General features: G+C 37.2%; 1 protein-coding gene across 1 annotated transcript in view; it reads left to right on the top strand.

Annotated features, from left to right (window-relative positions):
- The first annotated feature begins 702 nt into the window (after window positions 1-702).
- Window positions 703-20656, top strand: part of LOC127868280 (serine/threonine-protein kinase Chk1-like) — a 141802-nt gene continuing 121848 nt past the window's right edge. Inside the window, exons 1-8 of the mRNA XM_052409912.1 lie at window positions 703-837; window positions 6833-6950; window positions 7520-7619; window positions 10802-10925; window positions 11820-12143; window positions 12508-12612; window positions 17878-17979; window positions 19106-19190. Of these exons, the coding sequence (XP_052265872.1) occupies window positions 6880-6950; window positions 7520-7619; window positions 10802-10925; window positions 11820-12143; window positions 12508-12612; window positions 17878-17979; window positions 19106-19190 (911 nt within the window). The 5' untranslated portion in view covers window positions 703-837; window positions 6833-6879. The remainder of the gene's footprint in view (window positions 838-6832; window positions 6951-7519; window positions 7620-10801; window positions 10926-11819; window positions 12144-12507; window positions 12613-17877; window positions 17980-19105; window positions 19191-20656) is intronic.

The following is a 20656-nucleotide window of genomic DNA, read 5'->3' as shown; positions in this document are numbered from 1 at the left end:
TATCGCCATAAATAGTTGACATATTTAGACCATATTTTGCACACAACATCTTCAAGGACTGTTCTTTAAAACGCATTGATTGAGTTGTAACTGTAGCTACTCTTTGTCAAACATTTGCTGACATGTATATACGACTTCCGTCTCGTTTCCAAATCGAGGTTGAACATTTTTCGCGGCCACATGCTATAACTCTGTTGGAAAGTAAGAACTTAAGGCATTAATTTAAAGGCCATTTAGAAGTCTTTCTGCCTGCAAAATGATTTATGATACCTATGAACACAATAATTGCACTTTTATACGTTTGTGCAATAATTTAGTTAAGAACTGCTAAACAAAAACCTATAGAATTTATATGTCTTTGTGCTAAATTACCGACAAAAAAAACCAACAATTGAACATATCAAACAAATACTCATCATTTACACCTTTAATCGAACGCAATATTTAACAAACACAATATATTAATTTTAAACACCTTTTTTCAATTATAATCAAAATATTGTCACCAAACGGACCGCTAGCTAATCTAACATCCGCTGTAATCAATTAAGTTTTAAAGAAAATGTGTAATAAAATACAGGGCCGAATAAGCCTGGTCGATTTGGGGCCGAATAAGCTTGGGGCCGAAAAAGCCTGAAATTTCGGACTGGGCCGAAAAAGCTTGGGGCAGAAAGAGCCTGCTACCATTCCCTTTTCCGTCAGAAATATTCCCAAAAGGAAGGAATAATCCGAACATGTTGTCTATTTTCTAAAGTGCATATCTGCAAGTAAACAAATAAAACAAGCACTGAAACTGAACACTTCAAGCTAAAATGTACGAAGAAGAATAATTGAAGGGTTTGTGCAATTTACAGTTTTACACCTAGCAATTAAAAAACCACGGATTCTAGATTACACGGATAAGAAACGGGACCGTTACGCCAAATATCTTGTTGTGTCTAAGTCACGTGACCGTGTCGTAACTATCGATCTTTTATCGAAGCGCCGAGGTTATAAACTTGATGTACCCACTCACGTATTTTGTTAAATTATAGTTTCATTTCTAGGCCGATTTTGACAAATTATATATCATTAGAAAGCTTACGTAACGTAGTTTTCAGATATATCAATATATATTAAGTTTTTTTTCTGATTTCGGCAGCCCGGCGAGTTATAACTTTAACTTTTGCAAATAACATACCGTTTTGGAGTTTTAGAATCTAGATTCACGGTTGACATGTTCGTACTTTATACCGATTTGTAGCGTTTATATTTGGAGATCAGTTTTAAAAATAACATCTTGCTTAGGAGAATAGAATTCTGTATACGATAGAAAAAAAAATTGTTTAAAAACGAAAGTAATTAAGGAATGAAGGCGGGGAAATGTAGCACGCGTTCCTAACGCACTGAACTGATGCTACGGTCTTGGCGATTATGCTTTTGTTAAGAGACCGGCCATTGAATTTCCTTTGCCATGATTATTATATTTTTTATGAAATATATTGAAATATTTTGTTCTAGGGACATATCCATAAAGCTAAGTATTAATGAAGCTTAATAAATTTACGATTTCAGCTCTTGATTATAACACAGAAAGGGTGTTAATTTTATGATGAAAAGGGTATACAAATGTTTAGCGGACCCTCTTGATATTTTTCGGCTTTGCATACTTCAAATATAATGGGTGTCAAAACATTCATCGTTTGTTGTTTATTATCAAAAAGGTAATTATGTAAAATTATATGAAAGGTTATTAACCATAAATTATCAATTAATTAAAATTATTTAAAGATTCTTGAAAATCACAGTCAACTGTCTATGCATGTATATTGAAATATCTTTATAAGTTAACAGAGTTATAAATATATAGAATTCTAAATTAAAACTCTGTATTATTTGTATTTTTCGGAAAGATTATTTAACCCCGTTGTGGTCAAATGAGAATGCTGTTTTTAATTATGTTGTTCCGTACACTACCATACACTCTTTATAGGACTACGAAATGACGGAGTTTTTTTACCGGTACCCGCTAAATACGTTAAATGTTAAGTATTAGATTTTTTAAATGTTTAAAATGTACATGTATAGGTATTAAGCACTTATAATTATTGTGATTTAGCTGGCTGACATCTATACAGTATTTAGTTTATGGCAGTCTGTATGGGCAGATGACTATAAATGTTTTCAATACGCTACATATCTTATAAACGCAAAATTGAGTATTTGGCGTTACATTACTCCAAGAAATGACCACTAATATCACGAGAAGACATGGAGGTATCATAAAAAGTGTAATCTGACCAGATATTGCCACCTGTGGTTAGGGACCAATATACAAGTATAGGTCCCTGCTGTGGCGTATGACACCATAGTGTTATTTAGTATTGGTCGGCACAGTATCTTATCATAACGAGATAATTGGTTTGTGCTGAACACAGGGGCAATAAAACCACAGATCTATCAATAAACAAGATTATTGAGATATCTTTTTTTGAACACCGCGATAAAAATGCTCAAACCATGGACTCTAGATTACACGGATAAGAAACATGGCAACATTCTCAGAATCATCACTGCTATATGTGTAATCACCTAACAATTCGTCTAAAAATAATTTATATATTTGAGTTGAAGACGATGTACTATTGTTTAAGTCTGAATAAACTATCTGTCTGCCTGTCTAAATCCAAGCCGTCATCGTCCCGGTGAAAAAAAATCTGATTTTCAATAGTTGGACATGATGCCCTGATGTCAAAATACGAAATGACCCGCGTAACACGGACCGTAATTTTCAAGAATCTTTAATAAATTGATAATTTAAGGTAAATAACATTTCAAATAATTATACATAATTACCTTGTTGATAATAAACAGCAAACGATGAATGTTTTTGACACCCATTTTATTTCAAGTATGCATGCAAAGCCGAATAATATAGAGAGGGTCCGCTATATACGCTGTTTCATCATAAATTTTACACCCTTTTTGTGTTATAAACAAGAGCTGAAATCGTTAATTTATTAAGATTCATTTATAATAAGCTTTTTTGATATGTTTCGTGAACAAAATACTACAATATATTCCATAAAAAATATAATAAGATGGCAAAAGAAATTCAATGGCCGGTTTCTAAACAAAAGCATAATCGCCAAGACCGTAGCATCAGTTCAGTGCGTTAGGAACGCGCGCTACATTTTCCCGCCTTCATTCCATAATTACTTTCGTTTTTAAACAAATTTTTTTTCTATCGTATACAGAATTCTATTCTCCTAAGCAAGATGTAATTTTTAAAACTGAACTCCAAATATAAACGCTACAAATTGGTATTAAGTACGAACATGTCAACCGTAAATCTAGATTCTAAAACTCCAAAACGGTATGATATTTGCAAAAGTTAAAGTTATAACTCGCCGGGCTGTCGAAATCAGAAGAAAAACTTAATATATATTGATATATCTGTTTACTACGTAACGTAAGCTTTCTAATGATATATAATTTGTCAAAATCGGCCGAGAAATGAAACTATAATTTAACAAAAGACGTGAGTGGGTACATCAAAATGTATAACCTCGGCGCTTCGCTGTACGCTAATCGTAAAAGATCGATAGCCACAACACGTTAAAACGCGCGGTGGTAAAACATAAAGTGTGTATTTCTTGTGTTTAACTCGCTATAAATCCATTAATAACAACGGGAATATACTAAAAGTTATATTTTTTTGAAAGAGGAATTAATAAGCAACAAGATAACGTATAAACCAATAAAATCGGATGAATAGTTTTTGCATAAGATTGAATTTACTACAGTAAGGGTCAAATACTCGATTCATCTCCTGTCAATATACACTCCATGAAAAAACCCATTATTCTCGGTCTGAAGATTTCACTACATGAATTTTCCAAATTTCAGGGTTTTGTGCGTCAAGGCAGTTCATTGGACTCCTTCAAAATAATCTTTAAAATATAAAAAACTGCCTTGGTTAACTGTTTGTACTGCCAAACTTTTGTGCATACGAATAATATGCCACTTATCATTCTGCTTTGACACACACATAGAAACTAAAAAATCCTAAATTATTAATTTTGGTTCCCTATTGCAGTCCAATCTCTTGCATGCCAGTTACAATACATTCAGTGAGAGCATAGAACGACAACTCTGCTTGGATATTGATCGGAGTCTGTACATGTAGTAATAGAGGAAACTCTAGAACTGGGAATCAAACCGATTGTTGCTGTTTTTTCTCTCTGATAGTTTCGCTAAAGTAAACTAGCTTTCCCTACAGTCTATATCACTATAAAAATCAACAAAATGCCCATCATGCAGATCAAAGTTCTTCCTGGTAATGACAAAAAACATGTAAGAATAAAGTGTCAAGTATGTCTATGAAATCGACTTTAATCAACCTTATACATTGTAACAAACCCAACTCCTGTGTCCATTGACATCAATTTGAAGGTTTTTTGTGGCCAAACTTTTCAAAACAAAAACTTTAAAAAAAACTTATCAAACTGTAAGTGGAAATTTCAATTGATGATTTATTGAATTTTAAGTAGGTTGTTTCAAATTTTGCATTAGGGATATATTTATGATCTGTTTGTGTTAATTTATGCCAGGAAATAGTTTATGTGGCTCAAATTACTGATAAAAGTGTTGCCTGGATTCCAGGCGGGGAGTTTATATGAAAAAAAACAACGTTACCAGTTGACACTCCCAGCAACCCATAGTTGGGAGTTTGATTATTGCAACTTGAGTGCTGAGACATACTTGGGGTCCTCACATAATGCAGCCTCAGGCATGCAAGGACCTCATACTCTTTGAAATACACATACCTAACATATGTTGTGGAGGCATCAGTGAATGGCACACAATTCTATTTTTATCACAAAAATTGTTAAAGGGAGTATATACTTTCCAAACATATAACACATTTGTACCGGTAGATAAAAAACTAGAAATTAAAGTTAAGAAGAAGGTACCAGCATATCAACGAGTTTTATTTAATTGCATTTTTATGCCCCCTTTTCGAAGTCTGTCTGTCTGTCTTTCCGTCACACTTTGCGTTAAGGTTTCGAAAAATGCTCATAACTTCTATTTCCCTTGAGATATAACCTTCATATTTGGTATGCATGTGTATATGGACAAGACCTTTCCATACGCACACAATTTTTTACCCCTGTGACCTTGACCTTGAACTTAGGGTCCGTGTTTAGGTTTGAAATCTGCGTTTATGTTTCGAAAAATGCTCATAACTTGTATGTCCCTTGAGATATAACCTTCATATTTGGTATGCATGTGTATATGGACAAGCCCTTTCAATACGCACAAAAAAATTTACCCCTATGACCTTGACCTTGAACTTAGGGTCTGCGTTTAGGTTTCAAAATCTGCGTTTAGGTTTTGAAAAATGCTCATAACTTCTATGTCCCTTGAGATAGAACCTTCATATTTGGTATGCATGTGTATATGGACATGGCCTTTCCATACACACAAAAAAAATTACCCCTGTGACCTTGACCTTGAACTAAGGGTCCGTGTTTAGGTTTCAAAATATACGTGAAGGTTTCGAAAAATGCTCATAACTTCTTTGTCCCTTGAGATATAACCTTCATATTTAGTATGCATGTGTATATGGAGAAGGCCTTTCCATACGCACAAAAATTTTAACCCCTGTGACCTTGACCTTGAAGTTAGGATCCGCGTTGAGGTTTTGAAATCTGCGTTTAGGTTTTGAAAAATGCTCATAACTTCTATGTCCCTTGAGGTATAACCTTCATATTTGGTATGCATGTGTATACGGACAAGGCCTTTCCATAAGCACACAAATTTTGACCCCTGTGACCTTGACCTGGAACTTAGGGTCTGCGTTTAGGTTTCGAAATCTGTGTTTAGGTTTCGAAAAAAGCTCATAACTTCTATCAAGTGTTTATAGGGGGCATAAGTCATCCTATGGTGACAGCTCTTGTTTTCTTTTGAACAGCTGAATATGCATTAAGGTACACAAAGCATGTACACTATTGAGAAATTCCTCTATTTTGTGCAGGTTCGTTCTTATGAAAGCATATACACATTATTCTGGGTTCTCACACAAAAAAACGTAAAACTGGTAAACATGTTACATGTAGTATCAACGTAAACTTGGATGTTTTGAATTTTATTTTTAAGTTAACTGCAATTAATTTATGTACTATTATATATATATGATAGTACATATATTTTATTTAACATTCCTTGTTTCTATGATTGTATTCATGCCTTATAATTGAGAAAATAATATTTTGACATTTATATTCATTGTATATTATATTAGCGTCAAGGATTTTGGAGCAATTTGATCTGTATTGGAGTCTGAATGTCTAGTTGTTTTGACACTTCACCTTAGCTTTTTTGAATGTTTTAGTCTTTGTTTGAGCTCTGCTGTGGGAAAACCAGACTTTATGCATGTGCTTTAACCCTTTTAGTGTGGGAACCGAATTTTGAAGGCCTTTGCAAACAGTTTGGATCCAGATGAGACGCCATGTTCTGTGGATCCAAACTGTTTGCTATTCTGATAGTATTTTTTGAAAAAAATCAAGGAAAATGCTAATTTTAGAAATTCAGCAGACGACATTTTAGCGAACGACAAATTTCCCAGCATGCAAAGGGTTAAATCTCTTCCCAGATTAGCCGGTGCAGTCTGGACAGGGATTTTTGTTTAGAAGTGACCTTTAAATGTAAAATTCCATAAAAATAGAAAGTGTTGTCCCTGATAAGCCTGCTGCACAGGCTAACCTGGGACAACACTTTACCCACATGCATTAAGCCCAGTTTTCCCAAAGCAGGGCACATTTATTTATGTGTGTGCTTTTTTGTACAGCTCTGATTCTCAATACTGGGCCAGCGAGGATGACTTAGACCGAAGACATGACGAGTGTGACTGCCTTTGTGGAGGGATGGGACTTTGTTCAGACCCTTGGGGAAGGGGCTTATGGCGAGTATGTTCAACATATGATATTTTTAGCCCCCTACTGGGGACTATATGGTTTGTGCTCTGTCTGTCAGTTTGTTAGTCCGTCTCACTTTTCTGGATCCTGCGATAACTTTAAAAATTCTTCATATTTTGCATGAAACTTGAAACATGGACAGATGGCAATATGGAGATTATGCACATCATTTCATTTTGTTACTACGTTAAGAATTGTGGTTGCTATGGCAACAAATAGACTAGAAATATTGCTGAAAATGGTGGATCCTGCGATAACTTTAAAAGTTCTTCATATATTTTCATGAAACTTGAAACATGGACAGATGGCAATATGGTAGGTAGGGGACTAATATTGATTGGCAATAGTCTTGTTATAATGCCTGCTATATTGCACATGCATGAAATATTGTTGCTCCAAATGTCACCTCATTACCTTAAATAAGTTCCTTACTGGGCTTTAAAGGACAATTCTTTTGCCAAGATTGATAACTTGAAGCTATTTGCATACTTGGATTATGGTAGACTAAACCATGACACCTTATGGAATGAAAGCTGCAATATTGGTTGTTGTTTGTTCAGGGTGAAGCTGGCAGTGAACAATGAGACGCAGGAGGCCGTGGCTGTAAAAATCATCAACTTGGAGCGCATGCCACAGGCAGAAGAGAACGTACGCAAAGAGGTCAGTGGTTGATATAAAAATCTTTTTCTAAAAAGAGCAACAATCTTGGAAAAAGGGGCTTAACTTATACATGTGCGTAAAGTGTCATCTCAGATTAGCCTACGCAGTCTACTTTCCGTTTTTATGGAATTTTTGGTTTAAAGAAAGTCTTTTTCAAACAAAAATCCGATGTAGGCGGAGAGTGTTGTCCCTGTTTAGCCTGTGTGGACTGTAAAGACAAGTCTGAGACAACACTTTAAGCACATGCATTAATTTAAGCCCCTTTTAAGCCAGGTTTTCCCAGAATTTGGCCTCAACAAATAATTCAGTGGAACTTGTATAGAAGGATGATGTACGAGGAAAACTGCCTTGCTTACTGAACAGAGTTGAGCATCTTGGAGGTCCTTGGCTCAATCTCCATTGTGGACGGCAAGTTGTTCAAGCTGGGTCACATTTGGGGATTTGGGAGGCGGGAGTTAACCCTATGAAAAAACAAGAAATGTTTGATTTTTTTGCTTGCCTATTCACAGAATATTCTGAGCAGTTCTAGTCCTGCAAATGTCATTGTCTTAGGTTAAGGTAATTTTTCAACGTCTCCAGATCCCTGTTTCTACCACAGGTATTCAGTTAAAACATCATACAGGAGTTAAGGGTCATTGTGTAAGGTCACTGACCAAGTTCCATAACTCTGACATGCAATTAAGCAGATTTTTTCAGATACTTTGCTGCAAAGCTTTGATGTTTACATGAATGTTATCTATGAACACTCAACACACCCAAATCACCTAAACTCATTGTGAACTTGACATGAACACTCAACACACCCAAATCACCTAAACTCATTGTGACCTTGACATGAACACTCAACACACCCAAATCACCTAAACTCATTGTGACCTTTACATGAACACTTAACACACCCAAATCACCTAAACTCATTGTTATCTATGAACACTCAACACACCCAAATCACCTAAACTCATTGTGACCAAGACATTGACCTACTTGTGGACGTATTCATCCTTTGCATGCTGGGAAATTTGTCGTCTGCTAAAATGTCGTCTGCTGAATTTCTAAAATAAGCATTTTCTTCTTCTTTTTTCAAAGAATACTACCAGAAAAGCAAACAGTTTGGATCCTGATGAGACGCCACGTTCTGTGGCGTCTCATCTGGATCCAAACAGTTTGCAAAGGCCTTCAAAATTCGGTTCCAGCACTAAAAGGGTTAATATTGAATGAATATTCTAACATGGCTTCCACTTGCGTTATCTGTTTATTGAACGCAGCATCTTGTTTGTTATTCACACATGTGTGACATCTCCATATCACTTTTTCTACCACAGGTATTCAATTAAAACCTAACACATGAGTTTGAGATCATGGCATGAGGGCACTGACCAAGTATAACTACATGTATGAATCGCAATTTAGCAAGTTTATGCCAATTTTTGTTCTTAAATCCTTAGTTAAAACATATTTAAATTATTGGTTCAGAAAAATACATTATAACAGTTATGTGCATATCAAGATATAATTAAACGTATCATAGATTAGAGGAGTGATATTATGGATCTGGAGATCTTCCATGCTGGTGTTACAAGATAAGAAAATGTAATATGGATACAAGTTAAGGAAGCTATTATAATGCTACACCATACTTAAATCTTTAATGTGCAGCTACTCCTTAGTATATATTCTACAACACATATTGAATTAAATGTGTTCATGGCTGTTATGTCCATTCACTGACCCATTATACCTTTTAACAGGATTATGCCCCTTGTGTCCTTATAAAAGTCTGGTTTAAGTTAACATTGAAGACAAATGTTGGTTAAGATTTGCGGCTAAGAAGTTCACATCTCTCTAACTACTACAGGTATTCAATTGAAACTTCACAAATGTGTTGGGGGTCATCATGCAGGGTCAAAGACCAAGGCCTGTAAATCAGACCTGCAATTAAGCAGAATTATGCCCCTTTTTATGCCCCCGGATCGAATGATCGGGGGTATATTGTTTTTGGCCTGTCTGTCTGTCATTCTGTCCAAAACTTTAACTTTGGTTTAAGTTTGATAACTTTTGCAATATTGAAGATAGCAACTTCATATTTGGCATGCATGTGTATCTCATGGAGCTGCACATTTTGAGTGGTCAAAAGTCAAGGTCAAGGTCATCCTTCAAGGTAAAAGGTCAAATATCATTGTATTTTTCTTTTTCTAAAACTTTAACCTTCGTTAAAGTTTGGTCATAACTGTTTGAATATTAAATATAGTAACTTGATACTTGGCATGCATGTGTATCTAATGGAGCTGCACATTTTGAGTGGTGAAAGGTCATGGCCATCCTATAAGGTCAAAAGTCAAAAAATACAATCCAAGGGAAGTAATAAGCTCTTAATGGGAGATAATTTCCAAACCTGCAAAATGATATATTGAAATTTTATTTCAAAGCGGCGCCACAGGGGGCATTGTGTTTCTGACAAACACATCTCTTGTTGTTCTTAAAAATTTAAGTAAACTTGAGTAAAACCACTTCTAGCTGACAAAGTGACCTCAAATTGGGCTTCATTCGGGGCACGTCAGATCAAGGTCACTTTTGCTAAAAATGTATGAAAAATTTGCATTCAATTTCTGAAGTTATGATGGAGGTATTTTGACTGGAAGTGGGTAGGTTACATGCAGCTTTAGTTAGGGATTGCATTTGGCCAGTCGAGTTAAGGTAAGTGTAACTGGACACAGAATTATTATTTTTTACTTAATTATCACTTGAGTTTGGATGCAGGTTAAGTGCTGTAATTTTCTTTGTAGGTAGCTTTCACGTAGACTGTGGTTGTGATTTTGTGTAAGATCTCAATTTTTTTTTCAACTCCCATCAATATAAGTTCAACCTTAGTAAATATAATACTAAAAACGTGTTTTCACAATTTTGAAGCATTCTTTAGCAAAACAACAACATTAATTTCCCAATATAAGTCAAAACGCTGCACATTTTCCCAATCCAAAGGGACCTGGCCCTATTCCCAAAATAGTGAATAAAAACTACTTTTATTTTAGGTGAATGACAGAAAATGTACATTATACTATAGCATCAAAGCCTAAGAATTGCAGAGCTCCCTGTCTTGGGACAGCTCTTGTAATATATGGATGCTGCTTCTATTTTAAACTTACATGGTTACTTACTGTCTGTTATGTTTCAATGTTCTCAAGGTGTGCGTTCACAAGATGTTGAAGCACGACAGCATCATCAAGTTCTACGGTTTCCGTAAGGATGAGAACATCCAGTACATTTTCTTGGAGTATGCAAGCGGTGGGGAATTATTTGACCGAATAGGTATGGAGTGTGCCGACAGTTGCTGAGGTTTTGTTTTGTTATGCCCCGAAGGTGGGCATATAGTGATCGCACTGTCCGTCTGTCTTTCCGTCACACTTTGCATTTAGGTTTCGAAAAATGCTCATAACTTTTATGTCGCTTCAGATGTAACCTTCATATTTGGTATGCATACGTATATGGAAAAGGCCTTTCTATGGGTACACAAGTTTTGACTCCTTTGACCTTGAACTTAGGATCCGCGTTTAGGTTTCGAAATCTGCGTTTAGGTTTCGAAAAAGCGTTTTTCAGGGACATATGTCATCCTATGGTGACAGCTCTTGTTTTTGTATTATTTTGATGAAAGTTGTTGATTGGAAATCTGTAGAAATACGTTTTTCTGCTTTATTTACACTAAAACAAATAAATGGGTGACTTTAATTTATAGGATTATTAATTGTCTTCCATATTAAAGAAAACAAAAGTCTGTAATCCTTACACTACTATTTATGTGTTGCAAGTGAAAAGTTGTGAGTACCTATGGCTTAGTTGAGTTCCAGATAAAGTCATTTGAAATTTGAATTAGTTTCCTTTAAAGTGTATTAAAAAAATAAGAAAGAGCATCATTTTTTTAATCTATTATTTTTCATGTATAAGGCTCTTAGCGGATATTTTAAAAGTTGTAATCCCATATTTATGTTTGTTTTAAGTGGTTAATACGTTTCTAAATATGGCATTATACAATGCTCTGTTTGAAAGTTCAAGAATTGTACAATAAAATAGAGCTTGTAACCACACGTAGCTACATTTCAATTATCTTCCGCGCTTTCCCTGTCATTGTTATAAAATTTACCATCCTAACTATTTCTTCACTTAAAACATAAAATACCCTACAAAATCATATCCTAACTGTTATAGAGCCTGACCTGGGAATGCCAGAAGTTGATGCATCACGATACTTCAAACAGCTCATAATGGGCGTAGAGTACCTTCATGAGCGTGGTGTCACCCACAGGGACCTGAAACCCGAAAATCTGTTACTAGATGACTTTGACAACCTGAAAATATCAGATTTCGGACTCTCGACAGTGTTTAGGTACCAAGGTCGCGAACGGTTGTTAGAAAAGTGTTGTGGGACAGTGCCTTATGTGGCCCCTGAAGTGATAAGCCGGAAACCGTACCACGCTGAACCCGCGGATATTTGGTCGTGTGGAATCATACTCGTAGCGTTGCTGGCAGGCGGTATGTTACACAACAATCTTTTCTATGAATTTTTTGTATTGTCAAATAATTGTTTAGTCCTGATAAATGAATGTTAGGAAAAGATAAGCGAAACAGTTTTGTTATTTGGATGTTTTCTGGGTAAAAGAATTTAGATTCATCCATAGGTGTCATGGGATGCAAAACCAATCCTGAAATGTCAGTGGATGAATGCACGTGCTTTTTTTCCCCCAAAATGACATTGCATTATTTATTAATAACTATATGACAAGTGACATCATTTAAAGCAGGAATTGAAATTGAAATTATTTTCAGTTTACATTCAATGAAGTTTTTTTTTTTTCAATATCATCATTAAACATCCAAACTGAACGTTTTCTAACAGAGCTTCCCTGGGATGAGCCCACATACAGCTGTCAGGAGTACTGTGACTGGAAAGACTGCAAGATCACCATCAGTCCATGGAACAAGATAGATACACTGGCCTTGTGTAAGTATAGTGCAAGATCACCCTCAGTCCATTGAACAAGATAGATACACTGGCCTTGTGTAAGTATAGCAAAAGATCACCCTCAGTCCATGGAACAAGATAGATACACTGGCCTTGTGTAAATATAGCAAAAGATCACCCTCAGCCCATGGAACAAGATAGATACACTTACCTTGTGTAAGTATATTGCAAAATCACCCTCAGTCCTTGGAACAAGATAGACACATTGGCCTTGTGTAAGTAAAGTGCAAGATCACCCTCAGTCCATGGAACAAGATAGAAATGCTGGCCTTGTGTAAGAATAGTGCAAGATCACCCTCAGTCCATGGAACAAGATATATACACTGGCCTTGTGTAAGAATAGTGCAAGATCACCCTCAGTCCATGGAACAAGATATATACACTGGCCCTGTGTAAGTATAGTGAAAGATCACCCTCAGTTCATGGAACAAGATATATACACTGGCCTTGTGTAAGTTACAGTATAGTGCAAGATCACCCTCAGTCCATGGGACAAGATAGATAAGCTGGCCTTGTGTAAGAATAGTGCAAGATCACCCTCAGTCCATGGAACAAGATAGATCTACTGGCCCTGTGTAAGAATAGTGCAAGATCACCCTCAGTCCATGGAACAAGATAGATAACACTGGCCTTGTGTAAGTATAGTGCAAGATCACCCTCAGTCCATGGAACAAGATAGATACACTGGCCTTGTGTGAGTATAGTGCAAGATCACCCTCAGTCCATGGAACAAGATAGACACATTGGCCTTGTGTAAGTAAAGTGCAAGAACACCCACAGTCCATGGAACAAGATAGATACACTGGCCTAGTGTAAGTATAGTGCAAGATCACCCTCAGTCCATGGAACAAGATAGACAAGCTAGCCTTGTGTAAGAATAGTGCAAGATCACCCTCAGTCCATGGAACAAGATAGATACGCTGGAGTTGTGTAAGAATAGTGCAAGATCACCCTCAGTCCATGAAACAAGATATATACACTGGCCCTGTGTAAGAGTTCTGCAACTCCACCCTCAGTCCATGGGACAAGATAGATACACTGGCCTTGTGTAAGAATAGTGCAAGATCACCCTCAGTCCATTGAACAAGATAGATACGCTGGCCTTGTGTAAGTATAGTGCAAGTTCACCCTCAGTCCTTGGAACAACATAAATACATTGGCCTTGTGTAAGTATATTGCAAGATCACCCTCAGTCCATGAAACAAGATAGATACACTGGCCTTGTGTGAGTATAGTGCAAGATTACCCTCAGTCATACATGCCATACATCCCGGATTGTCCGGGACAGTCCCGGAAATTAAGAACTTGTCCCGCTGTCCTGGAAATCTGTCAAATGTCCCGGAATTTACAAAATCCATATATACATGTACCTTATCTTAGGCTTAACTGCACCTCGAATCTGTGTATATCTGCAGCATCTCCATGACAATGCCTACTCGATTAGGCAGACTACGCTACGTGTCAAAATCGATCAATTATCAGGGGTCCTGTTATCATATCGATTGTCTCACATTCGCGGTCAAACCGAAAAGGCGGCATTGTTTAATGTGGTTGTTAATTGACTTTAATCTACTACGTCATTATTTCCCGCTGCGTAAGGGCAAAGGATAGTTGTTCACACATCTGAAGTCCAACATCGCTGAGTAAAAAATTAAAAGCAGTTTATGTTTGCACGTTTAACCGACAAAAAAGTTGAGTAAAAAAGTAAGCATATAAAAACGTCATCCTTACTAGGTTTATTATTGTCTTGTTCTAAACCCCCAGTAAACATTACGTTTAAAATAATAAGTGAATTTGAATTGCGTTCGCCATGTCAAAATGTTATAAATGAATAAAGGCATATCAACAACTACGCGTTACACACCGGTCTTAATAATAATAACGCAGTGACGTCACCATCTATGTTTAGAACACTTACACTGAAAACACGTGGCTTGTATCTAGTAACGGAAGTAGTAATGTTTTATTTGACGTTAATAGATCAAATGTATTTCGGATAGGCTTTTGAACTTATGCAATTATCGATGCGAAACAAAAAAAAAACATACCAAAAATGCATATGTCTATAAATATCGCTACATTTTATACATGTCCCGGAAAATCGGCAAAAGTCCCGAACAATTTAAGTCAATGTCCCGGAATTGGTCTGAAAAATTATGGCATGTATGCCCTCAGTCCATGGGACAAACAAGATAGATAAGCTGGCCTTGCGTAAGTATAGTGCAAGTTCACCCTCAGTCCTGGGAACAAGATAGATACGCTGGCCTTGTGTAAGTATAGTGCAATATCACCCTGAGTCCATGGAACAAGATAGATACGCTGGCCTTGTGTAAGTATAGTGCAATATCACCCTCAGTTCATGGAACAAGATAGATACGCTGGTCTTGTGTAAGTATAGTGCAAGATCACCCTCAGTCCATGGAACAAGATAGATACGCTGGCCTTGTGTAAGTATAGTGCAAGATCATCCACTGTCCATGGAACAAGATAGATACACTGGCCTTGTGTGAGTATAGTGCAAGATCACCCTCAGTCCATGGGACAAGATAGACACACTGGCCTTGTGTAAGTATAGTGCAAGATCACCCACAGTCCATGGAACAAGATAGATACACTGGCATTGTGTAAGTTTAGTGCAAGATCACCCTCAGTCCATGGAACAAGATAGATACACTGGCCTTGTGTAAGTATAGTTCAAGATCACCCTCAGTCTATGGAACAAGTTACGTACACTAGCCTTGTGTAAGTATAGTGCAAGCTCACCCGCAGTCCATGGGACAAGATTGATACACTGGCCTTATGTAAGTATAGTGAAAGATCACCCAAAGTCCATGGAACAAGATAGATACAATGGCCTTGTGTAAGTTAAAGTATAGTGAAAGATCACCCTCAGTCCATGGGACAAGATAGATACGCTGGCCTTGTGTAAGAATAGTGCAAGATCACCCTCAGTCCATTGAACAAGATAGATATACTGGCCTTGTGTAAGAATAGTGCAAGATCACTCTCAGTCCTTGGAACAAGATAGATACACTGGCCTTGTGTAAGTTTAGTGCAAGATCACCCTCAGTCCATGCAAAAAGATAGATACACTGGCCTTGTGTAAGTATAGTGCAAGATCACCCTCAGTCCATGGAACAAGATAGACACGCTGGCCTTGTGTAAGAACAGTGCAAGATCACCCTCAGTCCATGGAACAAGATAGATATGCTGGAGTTGTGTAAGAATAGTGCTAGATCACCCTCAGTCCAGTGAACAAGATAGATACACTGGCCCTGTGTAAGAGTAGTGCAACTTCACCCTCAGTCCATGGAACAAGATAGATACACTGGCCTTGTGTACGTATAGTGCAAGATCACCATAAGTCCATGGAACAAGATAGATACACTGGCCCTGTGTAAGTAAAGTGCAAGATCCCCCTCGACAGCCCATGGAACAAGATAGACACGCTGGCCTTGTGTAAGAACAGTGCAAGATCACCCTCAGTCCATGGAACAAGATAGATATGCTGGAGTTGTGTAAGAATAGTGCTAGATCACCCTCAGTCCAGTGAACAAGATAGATACACTGGCCCTGTGTAAGAGTAGTGCAACTTCACCCTCAGTCCATGGAACAAGATAGATACACTGGCCTTGTGTACGTATAGTGCAAGATCACCATAAGTCCATGGAACAAGATAGATACACTGGCCCTGTGTAAGTAAAGTGCAAGATCCCCCTCGACAGCCCATGGAACAAGATAGATACACTGGCCTTGTGTAAGTATAGTGCAAGATCATCCTCAGTCCATGGAACAAGATAGACACGCTGGCCTTGTGTAAGAATAGTGCTAGATCACCCTCAGTCCATGGAACAAGATAGATACGCTGGAGTTGTGTAAGGATAGTGCAAGATCACCCTCAGTTCATGGAACAAGATGGATACACTGGCCCTGTGTAAGAGTAGTGCAACTTCACCCTCAGTCCATGGAACAAGATAGATACACTGGCCATGTGTAAGTATAGTGCAAGATCCCCCTCAGCCCATGGAACAAGATAGATACACTGGCCTTGTGTAAGTATTGTGCAAGATCATACTCAGTCCATGGAACAAGATAGATACACTGGCCTTGTGTAAGTATAGTGCAAGATCACCCTCAGTCCATGGAACAAGATAGGTACACTGGCCTTGTGTAAGTATAGTTCAAGATCACCCTCAGTCCATGGAACAAGATAGGTATACTGGCCTTGTGTAAGTATAGTTCAAGATCAACCTCAGTCCATGGAACAAGATAGATACACTGGCCTTGTGTTAGTATAGTGCAAGATCACCCTCAGTCCATTGAACAAGATAGATATACTGGCCTTGTGTAAGTATAGAGAATCACCAGGCTGTCTGGTTAGCGCAGTGGTTGGTACATGCGAGTATTAAATAGGCAACCTAAGTTTAATTTTCTTACCCGAAATATATGATTTGAGCGGTGGTCACCATACTCCATAGTATTTCTAATCCACATGTGACAATTGTTATTCTATTTGGACTTGAACATGATAAAAGTGCTCTCAAAATCACCTCAATATGTGGTTATTTACGTTAAAACTGTCATCTATGATGGAAGTTGTAGTAGCTCTCAAGCACTCTTTGGTGACACAGGTTGATGTCTCATTGTCCTGTTGAATCATCATGGTCTTGACCCTGTAAATCAATGACCAATATAAATGCACTAAGTGTGTGGGGTTAAAAATGGAAGGCCAGTCCACTTTAGCTAAATCCCTACTTATTCAACCATAAGACTAGACCAACATTGAATTTATTTCAATAAATGCTAAATAGTTCTAAATATGCAGCTTTAATTAAGAATTTGTTTCAAAACGGTTTTGTTTGTGAATCAGGCCTATGCCCTTTGGATTCAGAAAAATAATTTCGGCCGCAAATTCAACAAAAACCTTCATTGCTTTGGGTCCTCACATAATGCAGCCCCAGGCAAAGATGGACTTAATGAGTTTTGAAATATGAGCCACTCTCAGGGTAAACAGTGTACCGCACGTGAGTTAAGTGTCATCTCAGATAAGCCTGTACAGTTTGTATTGTTTTTTTCGTTTGAAGGGAGTCTCTTCTTAGCGAAAATTCAGTTTAGATGAAAATTGTTGTCCCTGATTAGCCTTTGCAGACTGCACAGGCAAATCTGGGACAACACTTTGCGCACATGCATTAAGCCCTGTTTCCCCAGACTGAGGCTCATAATACACACTCATTGTATTTGCAGCGTTATTGCGCAAGGTTCTGGTGGAGAACGCCAGTAAGCGGCGAACAATAGAGCAGATCAAGAAACACCAGTGGTACAACAAGAACTTCAACAAACACAGAGGTAGGAGTGATCAGCTTGAGGATGTTGAACACAACATTATCAAGAACACTTATCAAACAAATGTGCTCAGCAACTTGCGCTATGAATGCCTTACAGGCACATTATTTCACTCCAATGTCAATAACATGTTTATCTGTCTGTTGATCTTTCAAATAGTTCTATGCTTAATTTCATGTTCCCCATGTTATTAATCAACCCATTCATTGACAAAACATAGAACTGTTATGTTTCTGACAAAAACCTCTCTTGTTTAATCTCAAGTTCGTTTTAGCCATACCTGCTCAAGCTTACTTGTTTGAACATTGCAATAAAGTATACATAAATAATAAAACAAACATATATGAGCCGTGCTCTGTGAAAAGGGGGTTTAATGCACGTGCATACAGTGTCCCAGATTAGCTATTCAGGTACGACACTTTCCGCATGACTTGATTTTTGCTAGAAGATACTTTCTTGAAACGAAAAATATCATAAAAGCGTTAAGTGTCGTCCTTGGTTAGCCTGTGTGGACTTTACGCACAGGCATTAAACCCCCTTTTTCACAGAGAACAGCTCATTTCTAAAGAAAAAATCTATTTGTGTTCAAACAACAGGGTCTTCATTCATCTACCTATTGACTTAGGAATAAAGAAAAGACTTACTAAAAAAAAATACGTTCAGCATTAGAATATCAACTATAAATTTTGATTATGTCATTATTTTATATTGTTTTAACTGAAGATTTGTGTATTCAGAGGTGTTGAATTCCACGTTATATACTACATGTATGTTATTGTTTAAAGAATATTCTTTCTTTATAAGTTAAATATTAGAATTGAAAGATGGATTTGTTTTTTTTTCTCAAAACATTATATAGACTGATGACATGGATTTTATATATTCAAGATTTTACCCTTAAATTCCTACTTATTGTAAGAAACCATCTGGAGAAATGTTTTGGAGCTGACTTCAAGGGATGCATAAGAGCCTTGTTCTGGGATAACAGTTTCTTCTTTTATGGAAGTCTCTTTGCAAAAAGCGTCTCTGATTAGCCATTGCAGACTGCACAGGCTAATCTGGGACGACACTCACATGCATTAAGCCCTGTTTTCCCAGAGTGCGGCTCATATATTTGTGTTTCCTTCAGGAGCCTCAGGCTTACAGTCAGGTTCCCCAAGCGACTCCTCATGTGGAACCAGGCCTTTCAAGCGCCAGTGCACCGACCAGGACGGGTATGTTTAGTTTAAACCTATTTCTGGTAGCTTGATTGCATCAAAAGTCTAGGCCTTATTGATAAGCTTTCAAGTCATTTTCCTGTGTAAAACCAGTACTGGGTGTTTTATGGGGAGATTAAATAATGCTCCCACTGTGGGATTTAACCTGCGACTTCTCAGTCGCTAGCGGACACCATATCCACTACGCCATGGCAACTGTGTTGGCGTTAAAATTTCAGGGGTTTACGTAAAAATTTGACCCTCACTTGCCTGGAGGGCTAGTTACTTAGAACATCTTCTTGCCTAATTTAAAACTGGTTGCCCTTTTAAGATGTCAATTTTTTATTGATCTTTAAAGCATTGATTCACATGCATTATTATACTCTATATAATGTCAGCTATATTAAATGTGTCAAAAATAAAATAATAATTGTTTTTATAATACAAAATGTATAAAGTTGTCAACAAAACAAAATCTGGACGGTTTAATTTTATTGAATAGTGACTATTGAACAGAATACATATGACATGTTTATTGCTATTTAAAACTGTATACCGGTACGTGTCACTATATCTATACATGTATTAACAAGTTATTCACAGTTTAAAATAGTGAGAAACTCTTCATATGCATTCTTAGCAAGTTTCAAACGGTCTGCATATTCAACCAGATTTTCAAACTCTGAACAATCCTTCCCACAGCATTTATGTTTATGTTCATAGAAATCACTTGTATATGCTTCTTCTTCATTTGTTTTGCAGTGTTTTTTTAAAACCATTTAGGGAATGGGGCTGGGTCCCTTTGGGTTGGAAAAAATTGCGGTGTCTTGACTTAAATAGGGAAATTAGTGTTGTTTTTATTATGCTAAAAAAATGCTTCAAAATTGAGATTTTTTGGGGGGGGGAAACCTATTGGGAATTTTTAGCTCCTGTTTGGGAAAAATATATACTATGTTCATTTGGGAATGGAGCCCATTACCTGACCCGATTTTAAATGAAAAAAACACACCGTTTTGTCACTATTTTTTTGAGCCTCTTCCCTTTTTATGCTCCCCCAACAAATTTTTTGGGGGAGCATATAGTCGCCGCTTAGTCCATTCGTGCGTGTGTGTGTCCGTCCGTCCGTGCTTAATTCAATTAAACTTTATGGGAAGCTTCACTACCAAGAGGAGATGTGCATATTATCAGCCGGTTCTGGTCAGATGATTTTTCACAGAGTTATGGCCCTTTGAAATTTTCCATTAACTGTACATATAGTGCAATTCTTGTCCCCACAACTACCGGGTACTAACTGGAATTCAATGAAGCTTTATGGGCAGCTTAACTACCTTGAGGAGATGCACATGTTGTTTGTGGGTTCTTGTTAGATGATTTATTTAGAGAGTTATGGCCCTTTGAAATATTTAAGTTGCTAAACCATTCATCGTATTATTTTGTCCATAGTTTTGCCCCTCAAGACGTTTCCTTTTATCTGAATATATAGT

This window comes from Dreissena polymorpha, chromosome 2, assembly GCF_020536995.1.
Source record: "Dreissena polymorpha isolate Duluth1 chromosome 2, UMN_Dpol_1.0, whole genome shotgun sequence".
In the NCBI taxonomy this organism is placed as follows: domain Eukaryota; kingdom Metazoa; phylum Mollusca; class Bivalvia; order Myida; family Dreissenidae; genus Dreissena; species Dreissena polymorpha.
Note: the sequence above shows the minus strand (reverse complement) of the source record. Positions and strands in the feature narration are given on the sequence as shown.